Consider the following 24667-nt stretch of genomic DNA (forward strand, 5'->3'; position numbering starts at 1 on the left):
ATTTACAAAAAGAAACTTGTTATTTATATCTTTATAACTTGATACTAATTATTTGAATACCTTTGTATTATTTTCAAATGTTAAGGTTTACATAGTTTCGTATAATTTTGCACAAAATTAAATTCACGTACTTTATATTCTGAAAATTTGTTCTGTAAAGTGTTAACTATTTCTATATCCATTTTTAAATAATACCGTGCTTATATTTAAACTGTTACGGACGGACATTTTGGAACAGATAATAGCAAACTATCGTGTATATAAACATTACTTTCTCCACTGTATAAATTTCATTTTAATTTATTTAACCGTTGCATGCTTATTAAGCAAATTAATTTTTATCAATTAGTGGCGATGAGTTTGTCAATAATTTATCAGTTGTACGTGAAAAACGATAATAATGTTTTGTCCAATATATCATGATATCCATCTGCAAAGGGGTTAAGTATAATTTTTGATTGTTTATAAATGGCAAATAAAATTATGGATAGAGTTAGTTGTAACTATTTTTAAATAACTTTGTTATTATTATCAATAACAAACATTGGAGAATAATATCTTTGTTTATTAGAACACACTTAAAAAAGTATATATCTAGCATCAAAAATGGTCACGCTACAGGATATTAGTATGCAGCTTATGAAACCAGCAAAAGATCTCGCTGATTGGAAATTTCCATTGTCACAGGTATATAGTGTTGCAATAATTATAAGTATAAAAGAACATCATTCTATTGTATTTTAGGTTTTAGAAGAATATTATGCATTATTAGAAGACCCATGTAATATAAACTTTGGGGAAGCAGCACTTGTTCTCCAAAATTCAACTAACATATACGTGCGCAGAATTGAATGTCTTTTGAATGAAATAGAAGTTCTAAAACAGATATTTTTTGGCTACGAGTAACTATTGCTCTTAACTACAGTTCAAGCTGCGCACATTATAGTTGATAATCCATGTGTATCTTTTTATAGGGAAGAAGAAATAAAAAGGAGTAAAGAAAAGAGAATTCCAAAAAAAGTATATATTGATCTTGAGAATTTTGTTGTTAGAGATTTAGAAGAGCATGTAGGGAAAAACATAAATAAAAAAAATCAATTTCAAACACAAAAGAAGATTAAATTATTAAGTCACCGTTTTACTCAATTAGAAAACAATGTAGCACAGTTATGCGATCATCCCATTCATGTGTACGACGTACTAGGGGAAATAATTGGAAAGAAATATGATTTTCGGTAAGCCGAAATTTGTTTCTTTTTTTTTCTTTTTTCTTTTTTTTTTATAACAGTTTACTTTTAATTTTAAGGTGTAACCAAGCTATAAATACGAGTGGAATGTTGGTGGATGAATTAACACCTTACGATTTCACTCGCGTGCTTAGTTCTCGTGTTCAAAAAGGAAGAAATTCTTTATCATCATATTCTGAACCAAAAACACCTGGTACTGGAACATCAGGATACCAGTCCGCCACGTCGTTAAACGACAATGAATTTCTTACATCTATTCATGAAGAATTTGAAGAGGATCATGATTTTTCTTTGCAAATAGAAGACGATTTCGCGGCAGACGAATCCAATATCGTGGAAAAAGAAAACATAATAAATAGAGATCATGAAATTCCTTTTGCTAACTCTAATATTTCACCGTTTATTGCCGAGAAAATTGTTTCCAAGAAACAGCATACACAAAGTAACTTACCGCAAGATCCTGTAGATGTTAATGATGTTAATTGTAAAGAAACTAATCAAACTAAAAGAAAGTATCAGAATGAAAATTCAGAGCAAACATCTCGAATCGAGGAAAAATGTCCAAAGAATAAAAAATACAAAAAATGTGGAACTATCGAACGAGTGGCGAATGATAACAAGCAGTTGCTAGATTGTATTTCTAAGGAAGATAAACTACGAATTGCTGAAATGGATAAATTAGACAGTATCCAATGGAAGGAAGGATTATTTGGCATGCAGAAAAAAGGGTACTTTTTAAAGAAATATTCATGTTATCTTTGAAATAAGTGAAATTTTTGTCTATATCGATATTTCTATTAGGAATCAATCGACGAAAATATCGATATGTTCTGTAGACGATGTAAATGAATTTGACTGGAAACCAATGCCGTTTATTCAGGGAATGAAAAGTGAATGTTTCGAGGATCCATCCGTTTTGAAACTTCCAGAATACTTTTCTCTCTTAGAAACAAAATTTGGCTCAGTATGTATAAATAATTTTTAATTTTTCTTTTTGACTTTCACGTTCACATTTAAATTATAAGCGTCTTTTTACGTACAGGGTGAACCATGTAACGTGATCATTTTAGATGAGTTTGTTAGTAGACTGATTAGAATTTAATTTGCGCGGTATAACGTGACATTTTTCAGAAATTTTCAAGATCACTTTCAGCTATTTTTTAATAAACCTACAATTTTTATACACACATTTTTTAGAAAATTTTCTAGATGAATTTAGCAAACGTCAAAATAAATATTTCTTCTTCGTCCAAACTAAAGATACTGTAAACGGAAATATCCTAGTTGAGAGAATTTTATATCCGTTATTGTATTCATTTTCTGAAAGTTGTTGATAGATTACTATTAATCATTATTGATACTTGATTTTTGAAAGTGTTTGTAAACATTTCTTTCTGTCCATTCTGTCATGTCCAATGATATTTGAAGAAGTGAGCTGTTAGTAGTTTTTTGCAATCTCCTCAACTTTTCATAATTATTTACTCAACCAACGAAAAGATTATTATCAATGGTGGTTATGCAGATACTTTTTTGCAGGGAATAAAAAAGCGTCTTAAATGACATATAAAATATATAGCGTTCTATTTAAAAAAATAGAGGTGATCTTTAAATCTGCAAAATGACTTTACTTACGGGGATGCATTACTCAAAATTATCTAATACTTCTCGATCTCCCAGTACTCTAATGTTATGACTTAATTCAGTTACATGAAACACCCTATATACATCCAAACTCATTTTAATTGTAGAAGAAACGTAAGGTTGTGTCAAAAATATACAAACCAGAGTGTTTGACAAAGCTTATTTCATATGAAGCTGGATTGCTTACGATTAAGGAAAAAGATATCATTTTGCGAGCAAAGAAGCAATTTAAATGCTTGCATAAACGTGAGTTAAGACGAATTATAGTACAAAATAACGTAGAAATACTTCAAAATACGTGTGTTTTTTTTTATCAGAGGAATTGGAGGATTTTATAAAAAACTGTGGCGAGTGTTTAAATATAACAAGGAAAGATTATGATACGTCTGGGCACAAAGCTACGAGAAATGTAATTCTCGATTTATTAGACTTTCGTATTGCTCAAAATCAAAACAATTTCATTGAAAATGACACCGAAGAGATTCCAAGCAGAAATTCTACGCCTAGCGACTTACAATTGCAATCAATTTCTCATAATTCACTCGATATCGCTGAAAAATCCCGTAACTTATGTAACAGTTGGTATGAACCTTCAGTCTCGGAAATTGATGTGTCTTATTTGTTACCGGATTATCAGTCGTTAATCGAAGGTAAAATGAAAGAAATTTTCGAAGAATCTAACGTTGCAACCGAATTAGATCAAGCTGTTGCCAAGTGGCATGCCTCTCTGCAGTCGAAACTGTCCGAGGCTGAAATCAGGCCTACATTTCGAATCCACGACTATACTGCTCGTATAATAGGAACTCTACAGGCACTGGATCAAAAAAAGATCAATTTTGACAGCGTCGTTCGCGACAAACCTGCTTGCGAAGTAGCTAGATATTTTCTAGCTTCGTTGCAATTGGTACTGCTAGTTAAATTATAATTTATAATTGTTTGAAATTTTACACAAGGATTGACGAATATTCTGCTTTTACAGGCCAATACGTACGACGTGGAAATAGAAACAAAAGACAGTGATAGTAGTATAGAAATAACGTTACTCAGCGACGGAAAAGAAAGTGAGACATGTTGAAATTATCTTTGCTACCGGTGATACTGTTAATAAAATAATTTTTCAAATACTTGAATACGTGTTATATTTTTTTTTTTTATACAAAAGTCAATTCTGTACTAAAATATATCTGCTTCTAAGTATTAGGGAGGCCGGAAAGTAATGTCGTTTCGCATGTAGATATTTGTTTGTCATTTATCAGCTCATCGTGTACTTCAAAGTCATGCCAAAGACATTGCAAGGTTAGAGTGAACTGTTTACTCGAAAATAATTAAATTTTAAATTTTTGTTGCAATTTATGATGAAATGGCGAGTCAAATACCAGAAGAGGTACATATCCGGCATTGTATGCTTTTTGAGTTTCACAAGGGCAGTAACGCAACAGTTGCTACCAAAAACATTTACAACATTTATCTAAGTACATTAGACGTTCGTAAATGCCGAAAGTGGTTTTTTAAGTTCAAATCTGGTAATTTTGACCTTCTTGGAAGGAAATCCGCGTTAAACAATCGAGAAACTGCCAACCTTGGTCGACCATCCAAGAACATTCGCAGAGGATTGGTAAAGTAAGCAGAGCAGGTGTTTGGGCCCCGTATAATCTGTCCGAAAAAAACAAAGCTAACCGGGCCACCACATGCAACTTATTGCTTCAGCGGCACAATACAGAAGCATTTTTTGATCGTTTGATCACTCGAGATGTAAAATAAATCCTCTATGGTAATCTAAAACGCAAAAGGCAGTGGCTCTCTTCGAATGAATTGCTAAAAAGTACAGCTAAGCTAGGTTTACACCCCAAAAAGGCGCTTTTGTATGTTTGATGGAATATTCGCGGGGTCGTTCATTTTGAAGTGCTGAAACCTTGAATTGAAAAGTGCCCAGTGATTGTCAACAAAAAAGGCGTTATTCTGCAACACGGTAATACAACCCCACTGCACAAGACAAACCCTTGAAAAAATTAATGAATGGGGATGGGAGGTATTGCCTCACCCACCATACTCGCCCGATATTGCGTCATCGGTTTGAATTCAATGTAAAAAAACGACATTACTTTCCGGTCTCCCTAATACAATAATAGTTGAATGATTCGATCGTTTCTAATTGTCGTAACGCGTGATCGCTATTAAAAATAGATAATACAAATATCTTGGTAATTAGGCGATTTAAAAAAGGGGGCTTTCCATTATTAAAATTTTTACTGTACTAACACAGATTGTCTTTTTTACTGAGAAGTATACAGGGTGTTCGGCCACCTCTGGGAAAAATTTTAATGGGAGATTCTCGAGGCCAAAATAAGACGAAAATCAAGAATATCAATTTCTTAACTGACGCTTCATTAAAAAGTTATTAACAAATTAAAGTAAAACATTTCAAATAGTTCTGGAAAAACTAGTTTTGGTTGCAAGGGTCAATTATACGCATTTTTGGTGAATAGACGTATCTCTGAAATCCTACCCACTTTCGAGAAAAAAAATTTGGTAGGTGAAATTTTTCGGTGAAAAAAATTTTTCATAATCGTGTTAAAAAAATTATTTTCGGTTGCAAGAATCGATTACAATCATTTTTGGTCATTACACATACCCCCGAAATACTACGCATTTTCGAGAAAAAAATTCCTTTCCGAAAATATAATTTTTGACCAGAAATGTCTCCCCGAAATTTCATGCAAATCTTTAAAACGTCATAACTCCTGAACGGATTGGACGATTTTAATGTTTAAAAAAGCAAACTACGTGTATTTTGGTGGAGAATATGTACAAATCGCAAAAATATCCGAAAAGTTGATTCTTGACCCCGCAAAATGAGAAAAACCCCATAAAAATGGTCCAATTTTCAAATAGCCATAACTTCTACAATAGTGAATATATTTCAATGAAACTTTTTTCTGAAGTAGAGCTCATGGATACCTACAAAAAAGTGTTAGATAACTTTTCTGTAGGGCGTCAAACAAAATTACTAAAAATCAAAAACGAATTTTTAAGAAAAATCGACAGGGGGTAGGTGCCTAAATTTTTCAACGAAAAAAAAAAATTTCAAATCGTTCTGGAAAAATTATTTTCGGTTGCGGGGATCAATTACAATCATTTTTGGTGAATAAACATACCCCCGAAATCTTGCGCATTTTCGAGAAAAAAATTCAGTACGGGCGGAACTTTAAACGTTACTAACTTTTTAACGAAGTCACCATCAACAAATTAGTATTCTTGATTTTCGTCTTATTTTGGCCCCTAGAATCTCCCATTAAAATTTTTCCCAGGGGTGGCCGAACACCCTGTATAAAGGAAATCATTACATTAGAGCAGCCATGGGTAACTGGCGATTTTACTGGCTATATGGCCATTTAGGCTATCGACGGGCTACTGTTGACTACAATTAGGGCTTCTGCTGTGCCAGAGTGGTATGTTGCAGCGCCTAGTGCGTATTATTAACACGTTGGTGACCGCTCATCGTATGCGTGAGTGGCTACAGCGGACCAACCGTGGCATCATTGCTCGCTCAATATCATTTCTCTTTTCATCGAAAAGGATTAGTCTTTCGGACTAAATTTTCGTTTTAATTGTCAAATCTGATCCGACAGAAGTGTCGCCTCTATATGTTATTCTGTGGTCTCACATGATCTTATGTGCCGATGAGTTGCCCACCCCTATGTTAGAGTAACACATCAAAATTTATTAAAATGTGAAGCTTTTCATATTTTCATTACATATTCTTATAATCTGATTGTATTCGCTTCACAAGACTTCATTAGACAATAAATAAAAAAATATATCTTTCCATTAAAAAAAAAAAAAAAAATCAATACTTTGACACCTGTACCTGAAACCAAAAAAACCTTACCACGCTATGTCTTCGATAAAATCAAATAACTTCTACCTCAAACTTTCTTTCCTATCTTTGGTAATATAGTAGTTATCCAGGTGATTTGTCGTGAGTGCTCTGATAATTAATAATCTAATAAATAAAGCAAAAAAAAACCGTAGTAGGCTTGCAAATGGTTAGGAAACACTTTGATATTTTTCAATTCGTTGATAAGGAACTGACAATCATGTTTATTTCTCTTGATAAAAGATCTTGCGAAATTCAAGATAATTACAAAGTTGAAATGTTCATTTAGAATATAAAAATAATAATCTTTAATTCTAGCTGTTAATTTAAATTTCAAATGGTTTCTTTTTATCTAATTTATATGAAAACCTTCTTCCCAATTTTATTAAAAGGATTTTAACTTTATTTAATCCTTTTCTTTTATAATTTGGCAATATGAAGCTTTTATAACTGGCGACGTATAAACATCAAAGTATGTGACTATTCATAATAAAGTTTGAAATATTTAAAATATAGTGAATAATAATATTTTAACAATGATTTAATGCTGTAATTAATTATAACGAAAAATGATGTATGTAAAAGTTTTCAATCAATACAATAATAAGCTACATATTCGACAATCACATTTCACGTTCAAAAGAATTGTGTCAGAAACGAATCTTCGTGTATCTCTTAATTAATCCACATAATAGGTCCACTGTAGTATTTTTTGGATCCCCCTTTGTTGTCCGAAAATTATAATTATTCACACTTTATTCCCCTGCGACGATAGCAAGTGAAATTCAGAGAATTCGTTCATAAAAGAGAAGGTAAGCTTGGCTTTGAAGTACAGTTGTTTCATCGACTTCTGTTACTCTATAAAAAAAAGTAAATTTAGTGTAAAAGCTACGTACGTACAGTACAATTTTATTTCATTATCTTAATGCAAATTTCTTTTTATCAATAGAAGACATTTGATTTGATTATTGCCATAGTCCTATTAGTAACTATTAACACTTTATTTACTTTCGAGTATATAACAAACAATTATATGGATATCTTCGTTATTTGACTCTGTTCATCCTATTGTTTTCATTACGAAACATATTCGAAAATGTACTGAGCAGTTCAAATGTAAATAAACATTTAGTGTTTCTTTCTATTTTCAGTGTTCGCAAGTTTCTCGATTAGCAAATACGAAGTCAATATGATATTTTTATTCAAATTATTTTAATTTATGCTAGAAGATATCCAAATATCTCAAAAATGGTAAGTTTTAGAATAAATTTTAATAGTCTTGTACTCAGAATATGTCATTTTATCGATATCGAGCATAACAAATTCGATGTTTCATTAAAAAAAAAAAAAAAAAAAAAAAAACTGACCACTATATTTCCTCCATGCCTACACTAATAAAAAAAACCATTCATATCATATTATGTTCTTTCTTAAAATCTACAACTTTTGTAAATAACATTTTCACGTATTGTTAAAAACATCGAAGATATTCAGATGGACAAGGTATGTAGGATACACTGTATATTACTTCAGCTGAACAATTAAACTACTGGATGACAAGTGCATAAATATCTTAAATAGACCTGAACTATACAACACGCATAAATATGAGTGTGTTATTTGACACCCCTAAAGAAGGTAGCTACAATGCTAAAGAAACTACAATTTTGTAGCTACAATTTTTATAATAAAAGAAAAATACATACCTAGAATCCGAAACATGATACCACTTTCCTGGTGGAGGTTCCACTGTAGACGACAGGTCTGCTGCTGCTTCTTCAGTTTCAGAATCTGAACTTGTAGAAGACGAGCTTCCTTTCCGGTCCCCGATATCATTCGACGGCAAAAAGGACCATCGAGGATCGTCTGATGCTAACGGTTGACGTGACTAAAAAAACGAAACTTACAGTTTACAAAATGTTTCAATTTACAATGGTTTCTTCAACTCTCGTTTGAATGTTATAAAAAATGTAGAAACGTGATTGAAAGATAGAAAGTGTCTCCTGACTTTCATGTATGCATGTTGTAATGATATTCTAGTTCACGTCTTTCACTAGACGTTTGCTTTCTTTTGGCCATTTCTAGATATAATTTTTTAAAATATATCATAATAATAATTAAAATAATTTATATTTTATATACACAGCATATACGGATGTGTGTAGAACTGTCACAAACTCGTGAATATCCCAAACATCTACCGGAAAGACTTAATTTTTCAATAGTTCGATATTTACCTTCACATAAGCAACATAATGTCCTCCATGAATGGTTCCACTATGTTCAACAACACCATATAATGCATACAGTCGTCCTTTTTTACAATTTTTACAAACGGGTGCTAAATCCAGCACTATCGGAAATGAAACATGCCTCGTTACTTTCCGAAAATCAACTCGTTGCGCTTGAAACCGTTTCAGATGGAGTATTAAAATTGCCGGAACACGAGAAATAAGATATTGCTTTGTACTCGGAGTGCATATCATCTTACAGTTCTCTGTCACCTAAAACAATAATAAAATACTTCCACAATCTTATAGTTGAATATTTTCAATTTTTAACACGTTAAACGCTATGTACCAAATTTTAAAAATAGTACTTTGCACTGTATGTGATATTAAAAAATATGTTTGCACTTTTTAGATTTTATTAAAATATTTTAGACAAAAACAAAAACGTCGCTTGTTTGCAATATGTTTATTAACAAAAAAAAATGTTATTATACTTCTAGACAAAATCAATATACCTTTCTCTCTCTGGCAGTACAAGCTTCACAACTAACTTTATTATTACCACTCATTAATTCCAAAGCTGTAAATTGATTTAAGCAGGATTGAATCGAACACTCTCCCTCCTTAGTTGCATATCTAGTATGAGACGGTTGCAAATTGCCAAGTTCTAATTTCGATATCCCGAGAGAAACACCATTGATTCCGTTGCAAGCCTCGTTTGAATATTCGATTGCTTTCCATTTTCTTTTCCTGTGTTTAAACAATTCATTACATTTGTAGCGAATTCAAATATTTATTTAAATAAAATAAAAAAAAAGGGATTTAATTTTTATTCTAAATTTTAGTTTATAATATCGACACTGTTTAGTTTGTACTTTTAATCATACGTGTTTTATATAGTATATTAATAAAACTTGTTCCTTAAAAAATTAAAATTTTTTAATATAAGAATGGACAGTTTTAATTTTCATTAAAACGCTAAATTATGTGATTGATGTGATAAAATAATGTTAAACAGTACCACTGAACCCAGGGAGCTTCTTCCGACGTAATCGCGTCGTAGCTGACTGTTGGTTCTTCCGAATTAGTTACATCCAAGCTCGCTGCTAAAAAAACAGGTATAGGAAAGTCGGTTTCAACTTCCATTTTATTTTCTAAACTCTCAGAACTATCTAGTCTATCCAAAACTTTGGTTTGCGATTCGTTTTTAATAAATTCGTCCGATGGATTTGGGCTGGAGAAAAGAATTAATCATCGAATTAAAGAAAATTATTTGACAGAAACAATAATTTTCTTTAGGCTATTATTCTTCGTGTACCTGTGCAATGAGCCTGTATCGAGAGAGTCTTGAAGTTGCATCGAAGATAGATTATCTACTGGACTAAATTGCATGTAATTATTTAATATCGCTTCATTCATCGTGTCATCTATTTTCACTGGATCAATCGAAGGAGAAGCAGGACTTGCCAAAGTTGACTGTTTTTCTGAACTATAACCAGATTCGCCGATTTCTGGAAGCAGAACTTCTGCTTCTACATTGTCTTCAACGTCCGCATCACTTTCTTCTGTAAACAAAAATTCCTATCACCTTATTTAACATACATTTTTCATTACGCTGTATACGTAGTTTATAGTATAGTCAGGGACAATGAAATTAATCAATATTTTATATATTTTTATAACCATCGATCGAATAATGATTTTTGTTTCAGTGTACTTTACCTAATTTAAGTATGCTGCCATTGTGTTCTTCGATAGTGTTGTTTCTATTAGACGTAAATTTCTTGTAGTCACACATTTCTTGCTTCTTACTTTTCCGATTTTTTCGAGCAACTTTTTTTTCCTTTTTTAATTGGTACTTTGAAGGTTCACATGAGATATTTTTCTCTGTCGTATCGAAAATATCTTCAAAACCACTGCTTCTCCTTCTTAAATAAATATAAACGTCGTTAAATTATTCAGTTACAATTGCTATTATTATACAAATTATTCTTGTTTTCAAGATTGTTGGGCGGTCAAAATTATTGAGGTAAATTTACTTTTCTTTTCTTGCTGATCTATCTACCCCACAGTTGGCCTGTGTTAAATATGCTGATAAAATTTCATAGAAATTTATTTGTATACGATGGTACACGGGTGTTCGATCACCCCTGAGAAAAATTTTAATGGGAGATTCTAGAGGCCAAAATAAGACGAAAATCAAAAATATCAATTTCTTGACTAAGGCTTCATTAAAAAGTTATTAAAAAATTAAATTAACAAATTTCAAATCATTCTAAAAAAATTATTTTTGGTTGCGGGGGTCAATTACAATCATTTTTGGCGAATACACATACCCCCCAAAATCCTATCCAGTTTCAAGAAAAAAATTCAGGAAAGTGGACTTTTTCGGCGGAATTGAAAAATTTCAAATCGTTCTAAAAAAATTATTTTTAGTTGCAGGTGTCGATTACAATCATTTTTGGTGAATAGACATAACCCTGAAATCCTACCCACTTTCGAGAAAAAAATTCGAGGTGTGAAATTTTTTGACTAAATTAAAAAATTTCAAATTGTTCTAAAAAAATTATTTTCAGTTGCGGGGGTCCATTATAATCATATTTAATGAATAGACCTACCCCTGAAATTCTACCCATTTTCTAGAAAGAAATTCGAGAATGTGTGAAATTTTTCGACAAAATTAAAAAAATTTCAAATCGTTCTAAAAAGATTCTACCCTCCGAAATTCTACCCACTTGCGAGAAAAAAATTCAGTTACGGTGCATCAAGAAGGTGAAACAATTTTAATCCCAGCGGGCCCCAAAGAGTTAAATGATATTGTATTTCATCTGTAATGTCATCGAATGTACATGGAAAAGAAACAGCGAGCACTAGATTATTTTCTGTAGCTTTCATTTCTATCGTTCTTATTAGAAAATCTATTATAAGATGTGTTATCTTTATGGCCCAGAGTATAGAATCGTTCTTATCCCCACCCTTTGGAAGTGTCATACACGACCAGGATGCGTAGGATCAACTTTCGTTGGCATTGACCTAACCCAGATCCCCTAGACTCTGGAAGTACAAACTAATCCCTCTTCATATTTGTTTTGGTTTCTAAGCAACGGTCAGTCCCCACCCGGCTCAACGAGAGATAGAGATAGACAAGCAGATTTAACAGGTCGACTCGGAGCACGAAATTAGCGACTCGGGAAAGATAGAGTGTGTCTAGTTCCATCTGTCAAGTAGATTTACTCCAAGTAGGAACTCTGTAATTGTCTCATTAGAGTTCTCGGTCCGCCGCCAAGGACCCTGACGATGGTCCCCGTGCGGTTTTAGCCGGTAAGAGCATGGCACTATCCGTATTTACGAGGGTTTCCTCACGTATAAAAAAAAAGTTCCGTTTATCAAGTGTCTTCCGGAAGGACAATGGAATAAAGGTATACAGAGAGGTTTAAGAACTCGCAGTAGGAGTACGTGATTATCTCATAGACAGGATAAATCGATAATTATTTGTAGTAATTTAATTATTAATCATTGTTGTTCAATTGTATCCTTCATTTCCTCATACATTTAAAAGAAAAACTTACTTTAACGTTGGCGGCTGTGGTTTGTCAACCATTACTGGCAAACTGAGGTCTAAGAAAGGTTCTGTTCTCTGCGAAGAATGATGGCAGTCTAGACATTCCAACGTGGAAACCAAAACTCCACGAAAAACAAAATCCGGCCCAAGTAATCTTGCACTAGCTTGATTTCCATAGAATTTTACACGAGACTTGAGGTTGTCTTCCACCCCTTCTGGATTTGTTTTTTCGGTTAAACCAACTTCTTTTAAAATTATACTCTGGTATCTCTAAAATATCAAAATAATTTTCACTTTCATTTATTAACATTAATAAAACCGTAACATTAATAAACTGTACACCCTACGATTTGTAAAAATGTAATCTTACCCTAAGATCCTCATTTCGAACTAATTCTAAAAGGTGTCTAAGAAGTTCATGTGAATCGTGTTGCCCGCCATCCATACATTGCATTGTTTTTTTCTTAAACGAATTTAACAACTCCGATGGGCGGTAAGATTGATTTCCATCAGAGCTTTGCATTTCCACAAGTGTCTTGTATAAAACTGAAGTGAAATTGCCCCAACCTTCTAAAGTACCCTCTATGGGTGGCTGAAACCAATTTTATGATTTGAAAATGAATTTAAAAATGATTGTTTTCTATTTTGTAAAACTATATTGTAAAATTGTCTCACAAGTTCGACTTCTTCTGAGCTATTGGCAAGCTTGTGTTTCCCTCCTGGTAGAATAAATTTCTGTCCAGGAAGACGTAGATCGTTGAGAACTTTCACTAAGAAAGGTGTCTGCGCTAAACATTGTAGAACTGCATTGAAAAAACAAGTGTTTCCCAAATTCATTAAACCCTGGGACAATAAAAATGTGTACATTTTCTTAACATAAATTTCTTTTTCTTAAACGTACGTTCCATAGAAAATGAAACTCTCAAAATTGTTAACCCTTTGATTGCAAGATACTATGAAACAAGGCCCTACTGCGCTAATTCATTTCTAAATCTTTAAAATTCGATAAAACTAATAAACTAATTTTTCTTTTACCCTATATACTAATCGTATAAAGAACTAAAAAACAATTGCTATCAACATTAAAGATTTTTTTTTTTACAGAGACATACTCTGAAAAATGGCATTTCAGAGGTTTCTGAGAAGGGAGCACATTAATTCTACTGGTCTTTCTTCGCTATTATTCCTTATAGAGTGAGTATCGTTATTCAAAGTAAAATAAAATATAAAAAAAAAATTATACATAAACTTTTCAAGAGATCATTGTAAAGAAGAGATTTTAATCTCTAAATCCATGATAGTTTCAGTTGCATAACAAATTTATTAATCTTTCGGGGACCGTTAGAATTTAAAAATTTGTTTAGAATGACACCCTCTTCTTTCCTTACTTGCTTCTTAGTGTAAATGGTTAGTTGAAAAGATTCAACCGAGGAATTTGAAAGTAGAAAGTTTAATCTTTAGAATAATTTCATTTTTCACGAAATTATAGTAGTTTAAAGATTGATAATGTTTTAACATTATACATACAAACAATTATTACCAGAGGTGTGCGGGATGCTCGGAACGGGATGAGTTGGGACGGGATCCCGGGCATTTTCGGAAAAATATCCGAAATTTCTGAAAATTTTAAGAATTGCCGTGTCAATATTCATTTTGTTAAATATCGTTGGTCTTGGAAGAGTTGTACGGCATGGTATTTTGTACCTCAGCTCAAAAATTACGTGGACATACTTTTGGTCTTATTATTTAAGCCAAAGCTAACAACTTTCTTAAAGAATTAAAAATCCCGATGAATTCAGTACCGTGTAACCCGTGCGAAAGAACCCCTTTTCTCGATACTGTGTCCATTACAGTTTTACTCTTAATAATGATCATCGAGTGTAAAATTCTCGAGCGGACACGTAGCACAACTATCACGAATTAAGAGCACGATACTCGATAAACAATTACAATACAATCGATTCTAACGATACTTATTTCCAATTATTGTGGAACAAAATCCAAGCACCTGACAACACACGGTGCGAGTTTTATTTTTAGCATCTGCGTGTCCTCACAGCAATCAAAAGATTAACATTCACAAAAATAAAAGAATAAAAATATACATACCCCAACCTTACGACAGTTCAATAAAACTTTATCTTTTTGTACATCTGTATCTACAGTCTCTTTCTGGCACCGAGTTAACACCATGTTAGTTTGCGATAGATTACGTATTACCGCGGCAGACCGTTTTATAAATTCCACTGTTTCTTGAAGCTTCTTTCTAATAATAGAAAATATTCATTTAACGTACAATAATAATTAATGTTACTTAATTGTTTAAGGCTTAAATTTTAAGATATAGTAAAGTATTATTTGTATATTTAAACAGCCTACAACGTTTCAAAATCGTCTACATAAATTAAAATTGCGTTTATAAAAATTTTCGACTTTTCTTTAATTTCTAGCGTTTTTTTATATGATTCGATATCGATTTATTTAATCACATTGTGTTAAATGTATATAAAATTTTAAGTAAATTATAAATTTCATACAATCATTATTTACTATGTTATTTAAAATTTACCAATACTTTACAGTTATGTAAATTTTAACTCGATTTTTATTATCATCTGTATAAGGAAAATCGTAAATTTTACTACAATTATTAGGAGTGTCCGCGATTTCTGACATTTCCAGGACTATTGGTACTTTGGAATTTTGAGAATTCAAAGACCATTTTAATATTCGTTTTATGAAGTACTTTCACGATTCTTAGTGGTATGAGAAAATAAGAAAATATAAAATCGAGACGAAACTAGCGGAAATCGTAGTATAGCCAAACAGAAAGTGGCTTTCGTGTAAAAATAAATCGAAAATTTTGAATAACCATTTTTCATATAAGGTTTAATTTTTTGAAAAAATCAGTTCTAAAAATTACTCAAATGTGCGTGAACGTAACTATGACGCATAGAAAAGTTTCTTTTACTAATTTGAGCTATAGTTACACGTATATGTGACAAATTTTCAAAATAAATTATCTCAGAAATGAAACCTCATACAATAAAAATTTTAATTCAAATTATCCATTTAGTTTTGCAAGAAAAATCGCCCTCTTTTTTATTGTATCATTGGTTTCACCATAATTTCAAATTTTCAAATGATTTCGACTTAGACACATGGTTTGTAAATTACACAAAATGATGTCGCTACACTTGAAACTTTTATCTGTTAAAAAATACAAATAACTTTTTACATATGTATGGAATTTACATTGTACGTCTTTGTATATGCATACATCTTTTTTACACATACCTACAGCCAATACTAATTTTTGTTTCACACTGAAAACACCAAACGCTCCAATAGAGATTGTCTACAACTATGAAATGACAGTCACTATGTGGTTTTTTATAATGTTCTAAAGCATGTCCACATTCCTCTTTTCCACAACCTTGGTGTCCACATTGTAAACAAATCAATGTCACAGAATTTACTGTACAATCCTGAAACATATGTAGGTATAAATATTTTGTTTAACCAAGTATCAATAACAAAGAATTAAGATTTAGTTTGTGATATTAATACCTCTTCTTTATTTGTTGAGAACTGGCTTTTATTTTTCTTACATGCTGAACATTCTATATTAGTTTCCATTTTATTGACATATTTCTTAATTTTGTTAAAATTTACCCCCTTAACAATATGGGGGCATTTACTACCTGTAAAAAGAAAATCAATCTAATGACTATAATGTTAAAAGTAGAGGCAGAAAGACTTATTCTGTTTCATTTAAAAATCTCTTTATAAGCTTCCTTCACTACTAATACTAATTATAATGGAACACAAAACAAATTAAGATTCTTTTTTTTTAATCATTGATGTGAAAGAGGAAACCATTTCTCTGGCAATTTTAAGTTTCTATAATAATTTCATTTATAAAAATGTATAACTATATGAGAATACATATAAATTAAAATTAATATAATTTTCTGCTAATTACACCCATAACTTCCTTGTTTCCTTGACTTTTGTAACCAAATCTGATGGAATTTACAAAAGAAAATCTAAATTACATGTTTGAAAGTATTTAAAAAAAGAAATGATTTATAAACTTTGAACAATAACAAATTATTCTTTCATGTATTAATGCTTTTTTTAATATAATACTAGCTATATTTTAGATATTATAACATTTAAATATTAGTAAGCAGATACTATCGAAGGTACATAGTTAATTGCATGTAGATAGAACAATACAGTAATGATAACTCTAATCTTATTTTATAATAAAATAAAGAAAATATAAAAGAAACAAAAATCCTCATTTCTGGATACTACTTCATGTATACTTCGAATTAATTTTTAAATATATCTAAAGATATATTAATTCTTAAAATAATATACCTATAAAAAAAATTCATACTAATCAGAAATTTAATGTATCAAATGTTACCGATTATTATACTAAATTAGAATTTAATTCTAATGTAGTTCGATATATTGTTCGTTACACTAATATGCAATTTTCAACATAATTAAAAGAGAAACAATTATTTTTAAGAGGAGCTCTCAGAAATGTGCTATCCTTAACTACAGATATAATATAAATAACGTTTTAACGTGCTTCTCAAAGGAAGCAAATTCTAACCTGCATTGCTAGATTCATCGCAAGAATCGGTAGACCCATCAATCACCTCACTGTTTGCATCTGGTTGTCGGCTGCGTTTTTTGCTCATTTTCAATTATTGCCAAATTGTATTCAATTTAATTGCGATGACTCTTCTGCCTTGTAGGTATACCGAAATCCAAGAATTTAGTACACGAAAAAACAAGAAGTGATTTTATTCTACAAAATATTCCAAAAAATATTCGCATTATTCATACTAACCTACCAATCTTCAAAAAATAACAACGTGCCTTATCATATTTATATTGTAATGCATTTACAAGTATTTTTAGAAATTACTAAATCCTATAATAATCATTTAAAATAATCTAGGGAAGAATACGAAATTAAAAAATTACTGACACAATTCTTATTGACTTAGTTTACATCGAGCGCGGCAGACGCGTACATGTACCCACGAACAATGATTCGTGCCGTAGAAGGGGAAAGTCACTAGTGTCTGAGATGACTAGGGAGATCATAAATAAACCTTATGCTACAGATTCATTTTCACGTGGCAACGGAAGTCATGACGATATAGTGACTAGAGGTTACCACGAATAATATACTAGATTAGATTAGCTGTTGAGATACAAATTAAATAGTTACCGATTAACTGCTTATTATTTTCTCTTTCTGATGGTACATTACGGTCTCAAAAAGATTACATATTTAGTACAATTGTATCATTCATCACAATCGTTGTGCTAGCTTCATAAATGCGCCCCAGACTGGGAGTCTGGGACTCCCAGTGTACATTTTGAAAATTGTACTCGAAAATGAAATGTTTTATATAGACATACAGTTTTTTACATATAATTATTCCCTGCTCGATAGTTCTACAATTCTGCCGATTTATTGTCAGAACAGTATAAATATTAACCAACATCGTATAATTTTTTCAATTTGCTAAAATAATAGTTCGATAAATTTATTAAATAAAGGTTTCGTTTTTATGCGAACCACCCTCGAGTCATTTTGAAAAGTTCTTAAATATTTGAAGGTATCGGAAATGACAAAAAAATACAGACGTCAAGATGGGTATTCAAATCTAATTAACAAATCATACGTATCAAAGTTTATCACGTTGATGGGCGTAAACAGTTGTTAACTAAATTATAGCGAATAAAAAGTATAAGAATTTTGAATAACAGATCGTTCGTAAAATAGCATCCATTTGTTCGAAAATTTTGGTTGAAATATCACGCTGGAAATTATTCATAATACTACCAGAATTGTGGAAGTTGGAAACACAGACAAAAATAATTGTAACTAATAGATATTAATGTTATATTTGGTAATGCTTTTATTTCTCGTGATTATTTGTTTATTATACTACACAATTTCTCGTTATCATTTTCGTACTATTGTACAGACATTAAATCTTGTCAATTAAAATGTTATTTTATTTTCATTTTCCTTCCTCTAAGTTAAAAGTTAGTAGTTAATAACTGTAAGTTAATAGTCAAAAGTTATCGTTAAAAGAGATATACTAGTTTATAATAAAAATGAGGCACATGATTTTGCAAATAGACAAACTTTAATTCTTTTTTATTGAAATTTTATTTTAACAAAGGAACAAATTATTTTTTCATGTACTTATAATCTAAGAAATAGTTCTTTTAATGTACAAAATCTAATAAGACTTTTTTAAGTGTTATTAAAACCTTTTTTTAATTTCAATGTAAAATTATTATTATCATTTAGGCTAGAAATTACAAATATTAGGCTTAAAAAATAATATAATAAGAATAAGGTATATTTGAATTCTTTCTCGCTTGAAAAGAATATCTTATTAGCAATTTTAGGCAAAAAATTAAAAATAATACTTTAAATATGACAATAGCTTAATAGAATTCTTTTACCTGGCAGTCTAAAGTTTGAGTGATGAAAGGAGGATGCAAGAAGAAAATTTTAAAATTAATATGACCAATGAAAAAGAAAGAAAGGTAGAAGATGAAAAGCAAAATGAAGAAGTATTGCAATCACGAACAAATACAATGTTTGGACCTTGTGCTATTTGCCATCTTACGCTTGGAACCATGAATTCTAATTTTAATATAAATGTTCCTTGTCCCAAAGGTCATGCTTTGTGTAAACAATGCATTCTGCGTTTCACACTTCCATCAGGTTAATTAATGTACACTTTCACAATTATATTCTTCTTATATCATAGCTCTAAGAAGAATCAAAGATGCATTTTTAAATAAAATATATTTTTTTTATGAGACGTCATACAGAATTAAAAGCGTTATTAAGTAATTGCTTATAAATTTCTATTAATACTCATAATCCTTTCTGAACAAAATTAATTGTTTTACAACTTTAGAAAAAAATTTTGTTTAGACGTTTACATGTTGCAGATCCGAGTTGCATTCTTTGTCATTCGGAATCTCAACAATCTAACGTAAGTTTATCGCGGGAGAGCAATACCAGTTTGAATTCCATATGCAAGCAGTCAAGAACACAAATTCCACAACAGCAATCGGAACAATATGTTAATCATCAACGTGTACAGCAATGTATACCCTTTAATGTTAAGCAAGCATATACGAAATCTTGGAATCAAAATTGTTTAACCGTAGTACCTAACAATGTCCAAAATTCTGATGGGAGCTTTGATTATAAACAAATAAAAGATAAAAGTAATACTCAAGAAGATAGAAACAAACATAACAGTAAAGAATGGCAACAATATAGTTATTCTAATTTATTTCAAAAGGGAAATTCGGACTTGTACATGTCCGAAGCTAAATTTAATGGACAAATTACATCGGAATGCTCTCGTAGACCAATTCGTTGTCCGCGAATTGATTGTGCCATAAATGTAGCTTTTTCAGCATTAACGCATCATTTTATTTTCGATCATCCGGAAGTACCAATTTTAAACGTAGAACCAGGTATTAAGAGTACGCTCACTGTCAGTTTCAATGCATTATCTTTGGATTCCAGTTTGTGCTTGGCTCTCCTTTTAGTTTCTGGTAAACTCCCGTGAGTATATATAAATATATCAATATTAGCATAACGCAATATATTAAATTACACGCGCCAAAACTTCTCAATTGCATAGATGAAACTTTCCATTGCATTAACAAACAAGTATTGCGCATATTCATTTAATTTTAAATAACAAAGTTTCTAAAGTTATTAGCGTTTATAGAACATAAAAGATACGAAACGAAATAAATATTTTATTCAATTTCTTTAATTTACGTACAAAGTAAAAGAAAACAAAAATTCTATGATAATTACTCTGAAATTTTCATTATTTTTTATCCAATATTAGTGTCTAAAATCTAATATTTACAGTTTAATATTAACCCTTTGCGGACGAAAGCATTTTTTAGCTATACTTATTTAACAAGTTTTTTCTAGACAATTTCAAGATGTGTAATTTTGAACGCGTAAAAGAAACTTTAAATTATGTTTACTGGTTAATAACATTGTTTGTTAAGAATTTACATAAGCAAAATTTGCAGACGAGCGACGCATATGTGAGTTTGTATGCCACGTTGATGGTTTACGCAGGCACAAATATGTATACGGCGATCGACCGCGAAGGGTTAACAGTTTCTGTTTTTTTAAAACTATGTAATTAATTCAAATTTTTGCAATAAGAAATCCTGTTGCAAGACTATTCAATGGTAGTCAAATCAATCCAAAATTCCGAAATCGTTTACCATTACCAGTATTAGTCGCTCGACTACATTGTAGAGACCAACATGTATATGCTGATAAATTTGATAATAAAAAAAACTTTCATGGAAAAGATATAATTATTGCTTGGGTTGCTGGATTGGACATTGGAAACACGGCAGAAAAACTTCTATGTAGTATTCAGGTATATTGTTTCAATCAAGAACATTCAGTTAGACAAGTAATTATGTCTATGTACATTATATAAATGATATGCATATAATAAAAAATGGGCTATTTCCACAACAGGCTGTGGATAAGATTGATGGCGATGGCTTACGTTCCTTGGCATACACAGGTCCAGTGAATTCGCTAAGAACAGCTCAGTGTCCTGAAGATATTTTTTTAACAGGTGATTGTATAGTTCTGCATGAAGGCCTCCTTAATCACATTACATCCGATTGCGCTACACTCAATGTTAATGTCACTGTACATTAAATATACTATAAAAATAGTGTAGATGTATAAAATAAAATTTCAATATTTCTATTAAGAGTGTTAGTATAACATACTCACACAGAGAGAAGTGTAATTTTCGTATTTCCACGCTTTTCGGCACTGTTTAAAATGTAGCATTATATAAAAGTACTTTGTTATTTGAATATATGCGTAAAATGTCAGATATACAAGATTATAGTTTGTATCATAAGCTTGTCATAGCAGGAGGACGCGCATACGCCTTCGGAATAAAACCGTATTTGCGGGTTTTGGGTGCATACGCCCACAGCCAACCATCTACTGTTTGATTTCCCAAATCTGCATATATCCAATCAGCCCTCCTCACAGATAAATCATCTGGCGCCTGCGCCTTATAATCGTAAAGTACAACTAATTCTGTACCATTTGTTTCGTCACGAAAATCTCGCAAACCTTTTTGTTGTAATGATTCGTTACCTGGCATTGAGTTACTGCCTTTTCCTTCAAATTAAATATTACAATAAATCAACACATTCAAATCAGGATTTACACAAAAACCAAAAATAAATTAGACGTAATTGTGTATAATATGATATCCAATGGATCTTTGATAGAAGTCTCAAAATAAAAAAGAACTAGTAAGATATTATGTATGGCTTGATTTTGCAAGGGGTAAACTTGAATTAGAAAGATCGTCATTTAGTTTGTAGTCCAATCAATTATATTTTTATTTTAATTTGTTATCGATTCGATCTCTTAAAAAATATATTTTTTGAAATTTTTGTTCGAAAAAGTATATTTCGATATTTTTACCAACATTGATGGCAAATATCGGTGTGAATCGTCTTATATCGATTACGTCGCAATAATATATCGATATTCAATCTCTAATTTGAACAATGCGTAACTATCGATAAAAATCCACCATCGAACAGCAGCAAGTATCAAAACAATCGACTTCTTTTCCAACAGAATTATAAGTTTCTATGAATTTAGACCAATCGAATTTTGTATTATTTACTATGATAAAGAGTGAATCTCACCTAAACTATGTGTCTCTGTAGATGTTGTAGCTGCAGTGGTAGTAGTAGTAGTTGTAGTAGTTGTTGCATAAGAATGAAGAACATGTCCTGGATACACAAATCCAGATGGCACAAAACCCTCATTACCATCGCAATGTCTAAGTACCCAAAACCAATCAGGATCATCTCTATTGAGAACAGTTACAAATTCTCCCCTTTCTACGCTAACATCATTTTCATCTCTGGCCACAAAAGTATAAAGTACAATGTATCTTCCTGCTGATGGGTCCTGTAATGCATATTACAAATATATTATACTGTATTTAAATTTAGAATTCTTCGCTAAAGAATTTATTTTAAAAAAATATGATTTACAGAGAGTAAAATTTAAAAACTTTATTTGATTTTATATAACTTATATTATATACACACCTTAAAGAACGGATGTATATCTGCCTGAGAGGATATAGTTTGAATAGAATTTTGAGACTGTGTAATTTTAGATCGATTAACATTTACATCAGCAGTAGTAACATTACGAGCATAACTTTCACAATCTGATGCTGATCCAGTGTCAGTTTGTTGTGCATCTAATGTTTGTGAACGACCTGTACCAGCAAAATCACAATCAGTCTCATTAGACCTTGGCAGTTTCTTTTTCACATTGTTCATTAGAGTAGCAAGTGTTAATTCAGCAAGCTGTGATGTGTAAGGTGCACAATACGAATGTGGAACAAAGCCTTCCATACATGTATCAGCTGCTATTACATACACCCAATCATTCTCTCTATATAAAACATTTACAACCTAAAACATGCAAAAAATAAACAAAACAACACCATAAAAAAATGCAGTTTACATTCAACATCAAACAGGATGAAAATTAAAGTTGAATAATAATTTAAACATGTATTATTCATAAATATGAAGCAAATACAAGAAGATAGAACAAAAACAAACATACAATGGGTTATTTACATTTTTTTTTTTATATCATTCAAAATATTAAATAAAATATTGCTTACCTGGCCACGTTTTACTTGAAGTTCATCATCAACACAAGGTGTAAAGTCATGGACAATGACCATTTTACTATCTGGTGAAAGTCCATTTTCCTTTTCAATGCCTACTCTGACTAAAGTTTCAATACTAGCACTTCCTGTTATACGTCCAGGAGGTAATGGCACTTTAGTTCCCAAACCCAATCCTGTACTTCCCGCTCCAACACAATCTTTCTCCAAATTAAAATTATGTACTCCAGCTGTATCATAAATAATATATAATATTATTAATATATAATAATATAACAAATAATATATAATAGTATCATAAATAATATGTTGCAATAAGCAATATTTGAAACTGCAATAACAGTGCATTCTTAGCATATGTTCTAATATAAAAAATTAATTATTGTATGTAAAATTTTTAATAGAATTTTTTTCAAAAACTTTGAGCTTTAATCATTATGCACAATTCGGAGAAACACTGTAAATTCAAGATAATCTATGAATATTAACTAACTATATTTAATGATATTATAACAATTTTAGAAAAATGGTATGTACATTATATGCATATACATATATATATGTATACTTTATGATAATCTAACATTATATCAAAATTAATTTATTTAAGGCATATTATTCGATATTTTCTACTCACGTTTCTTTTTCTTTCCTCGCCGAATACGCACCGGACATAAAAAAGCCATTCTGTTTTCTTAAAGTTTATTCAGAATTACATTTTCAGAACATGTATTGTGAAGTGTCAGAAAAGTACCGAAGCGAGCCATACAACGAAAGTGCACATATTAAGCATATGAATGGAAATGACAAAAGCTTGTTGCGTTTAACAAGTAAATCCTAAGTAAATGTTTAGGAAAATTTATTTCTACAAGCACAAATATGTTAAGAATATAACGGTAAAGTCTCGAACCAGAAACCTAATTAGTCTTTCGCTCTCCTAAAAGATTTTGGATGGAACTGGAATTCAGATACTTGTAGTCGTGAATGCAACAGGTAGACGGCGCTTCAACACATACGAATTTAATATAGATAAATAATAAATTGTTTATTGAACATGATTATTCACACGTATGTATAAGTTGTACAAAAATATCTAATCATCTTATTAACTATTCAAAGTAATTTTTTCCCCAAAGAAAAGAAACTATATTTTTAAATTTGAATTTTTAACATACAGATTGATACAGCTATTTTTCATGTTACTATTTAAAAGGATATATCTAAAATTTATTATTTTTGCAAAAATGTGAATATTAAACATATACAGCCACAATGCGTTCTAGGAACTAGCC

At 30.9% G+C, this 24667-nt stretch overlaps 4 protein-coding genes and 1 pseudogene across 7 annotated transcripts; 3 read left to right on the forward strand and 2 right to left on the reverse strand.

Moving 5' to 3' along the window:
• Positions 1–255: 255 nt before the first annotated feature.
• LOC143348715 (uncharacterized) lies at positions 256–4023 on the forward strand. Its single transcript, XM_076779289.1, has 9 exons — positions 256–440; positions 572–687; positions 745–902; positions 975–1235; positions 1307–1975; positions 2049–2211; positions 2996–3134; positions 3206–3792; positions 3868–4023. The coding sequence occupies exons 2-9, from the start codon at positions 607–609 to the stop codon at positions 3961–3963; spliced, it is 2154 nt and encodes a 717-aa protein (XP_076635404.1). The 5' UTR covers positions 256–440; positions 572–606; the 3' UTR covers positions 3964–4023.
• An 81-nt stretch (positions 4024–4104) lies between these two features.
• On the forward strand, positions 4105–6858 carry LOC143348951 (uncharacterized; annotated as a pseudogene).
• Positions 6859–6969: 111 nt separating this feature from the next.
• On the reverse strand, positions 6970–17612 carry Usp16-45 (ubiquitin specific protease 16/45). Of its 4 annotated transcripts, none has more exons than XM_076779211.1 (15): positions 17436–17612; positions 17192–17329; positions 16129–16262; positions 15856–16046; positions 14668–14824; positions 13234–13401; positions 12929–13150; positions 12566–12828; positions 10719–10924; positions 10315–10561; positions 10018–10230; positions 9512–9746; positions 9003–9269; positions 8472–8653; positions 6970–7623 (listed from the first exon to the last, which is right to left on the reverse strand). In XM_076779211.1, the coding sequence occupies exons 2-15, from the start codon at positions 17277–17279 to the stop codon at positions 7551–7553; spliced, it is 2646 nt and encodes an 881-aa protein (XP_076635326.1). In that variant the 5' UTR covers positions 17280–17329; positions 17436–17612; the 3' UTR covers positions 6970–7550. The 4 variants fall into 4 exon arrangements, with proteins under 4 accessions (XP_076635326.1, XP_076635334.1, XP_076635308.1 ...); XM_076779219.1 differs by having other exon boundaries at positions 10719–10921; positions 17432–17612; XM_076779193.1 differs by having other exon boundaries at positions 17432–17612.
• A 609-nt stretch (positions 17613–18221) lies between these two features.
• Positions 18222–21472, forward strand: LOC143347087 (uncharacterized). Its single transcript, XM_076775984.1, has 5 exons — positions 18222–18250; positions 19089–19339; positions 19573–20200; positions 20828–21050; positions 21155–21472. The coding sequence occupies exons 1-5, from the start codon at positions 18222–18224 to the stop codon at positions 21341–21343; spliced, it is 1320 nt and encodes a 439-aa protein (XP_076632099.1). The 3' UTR covers positions 21344–21472.
• A 69-nt stretch (positions 21473–21541) lies between these two features.
• On the reverse strand, positions 21542–24438 carry LOC143349771 (SH3 domain-containing protein Dlish-like). The gene is made up of 5 exons (XM_076781288.1): positions 24013–24438; positions 23370–23605; positions 22777–23151; positions 22366–22633; positions 21542–21823 (listed from the first exon to the last, which is right to left on the reverse strand). The coding sequence occupies exons 1-5, from the start codon at positions 24059–24061 to the stop codon at positions 21549–21551; spliced, it is 1203 nt and encodes a 400-aa protein (XP_076637403.1). The 5' UTR covers positions 24062–24438; the 3' UTR covers positions 21542–21548.
• Positions 24439–24667: the final 229 nt, after the last annotated feature.

Source organism: Colletes latitarsis, chromosome 2, assembly GCF_051014445.1.
Source record: "Colletes latitarsis isolate SP2378_abdomen chromosome 2, iyColLati1, whole genome shotgun sequence".
NCBI classification, from domain to species: Eukaryota; Metazoa; Arthropoda; class Insecta; order Hymenoptera; family Colletidae; genus Colletes; species Colletes latitarsis.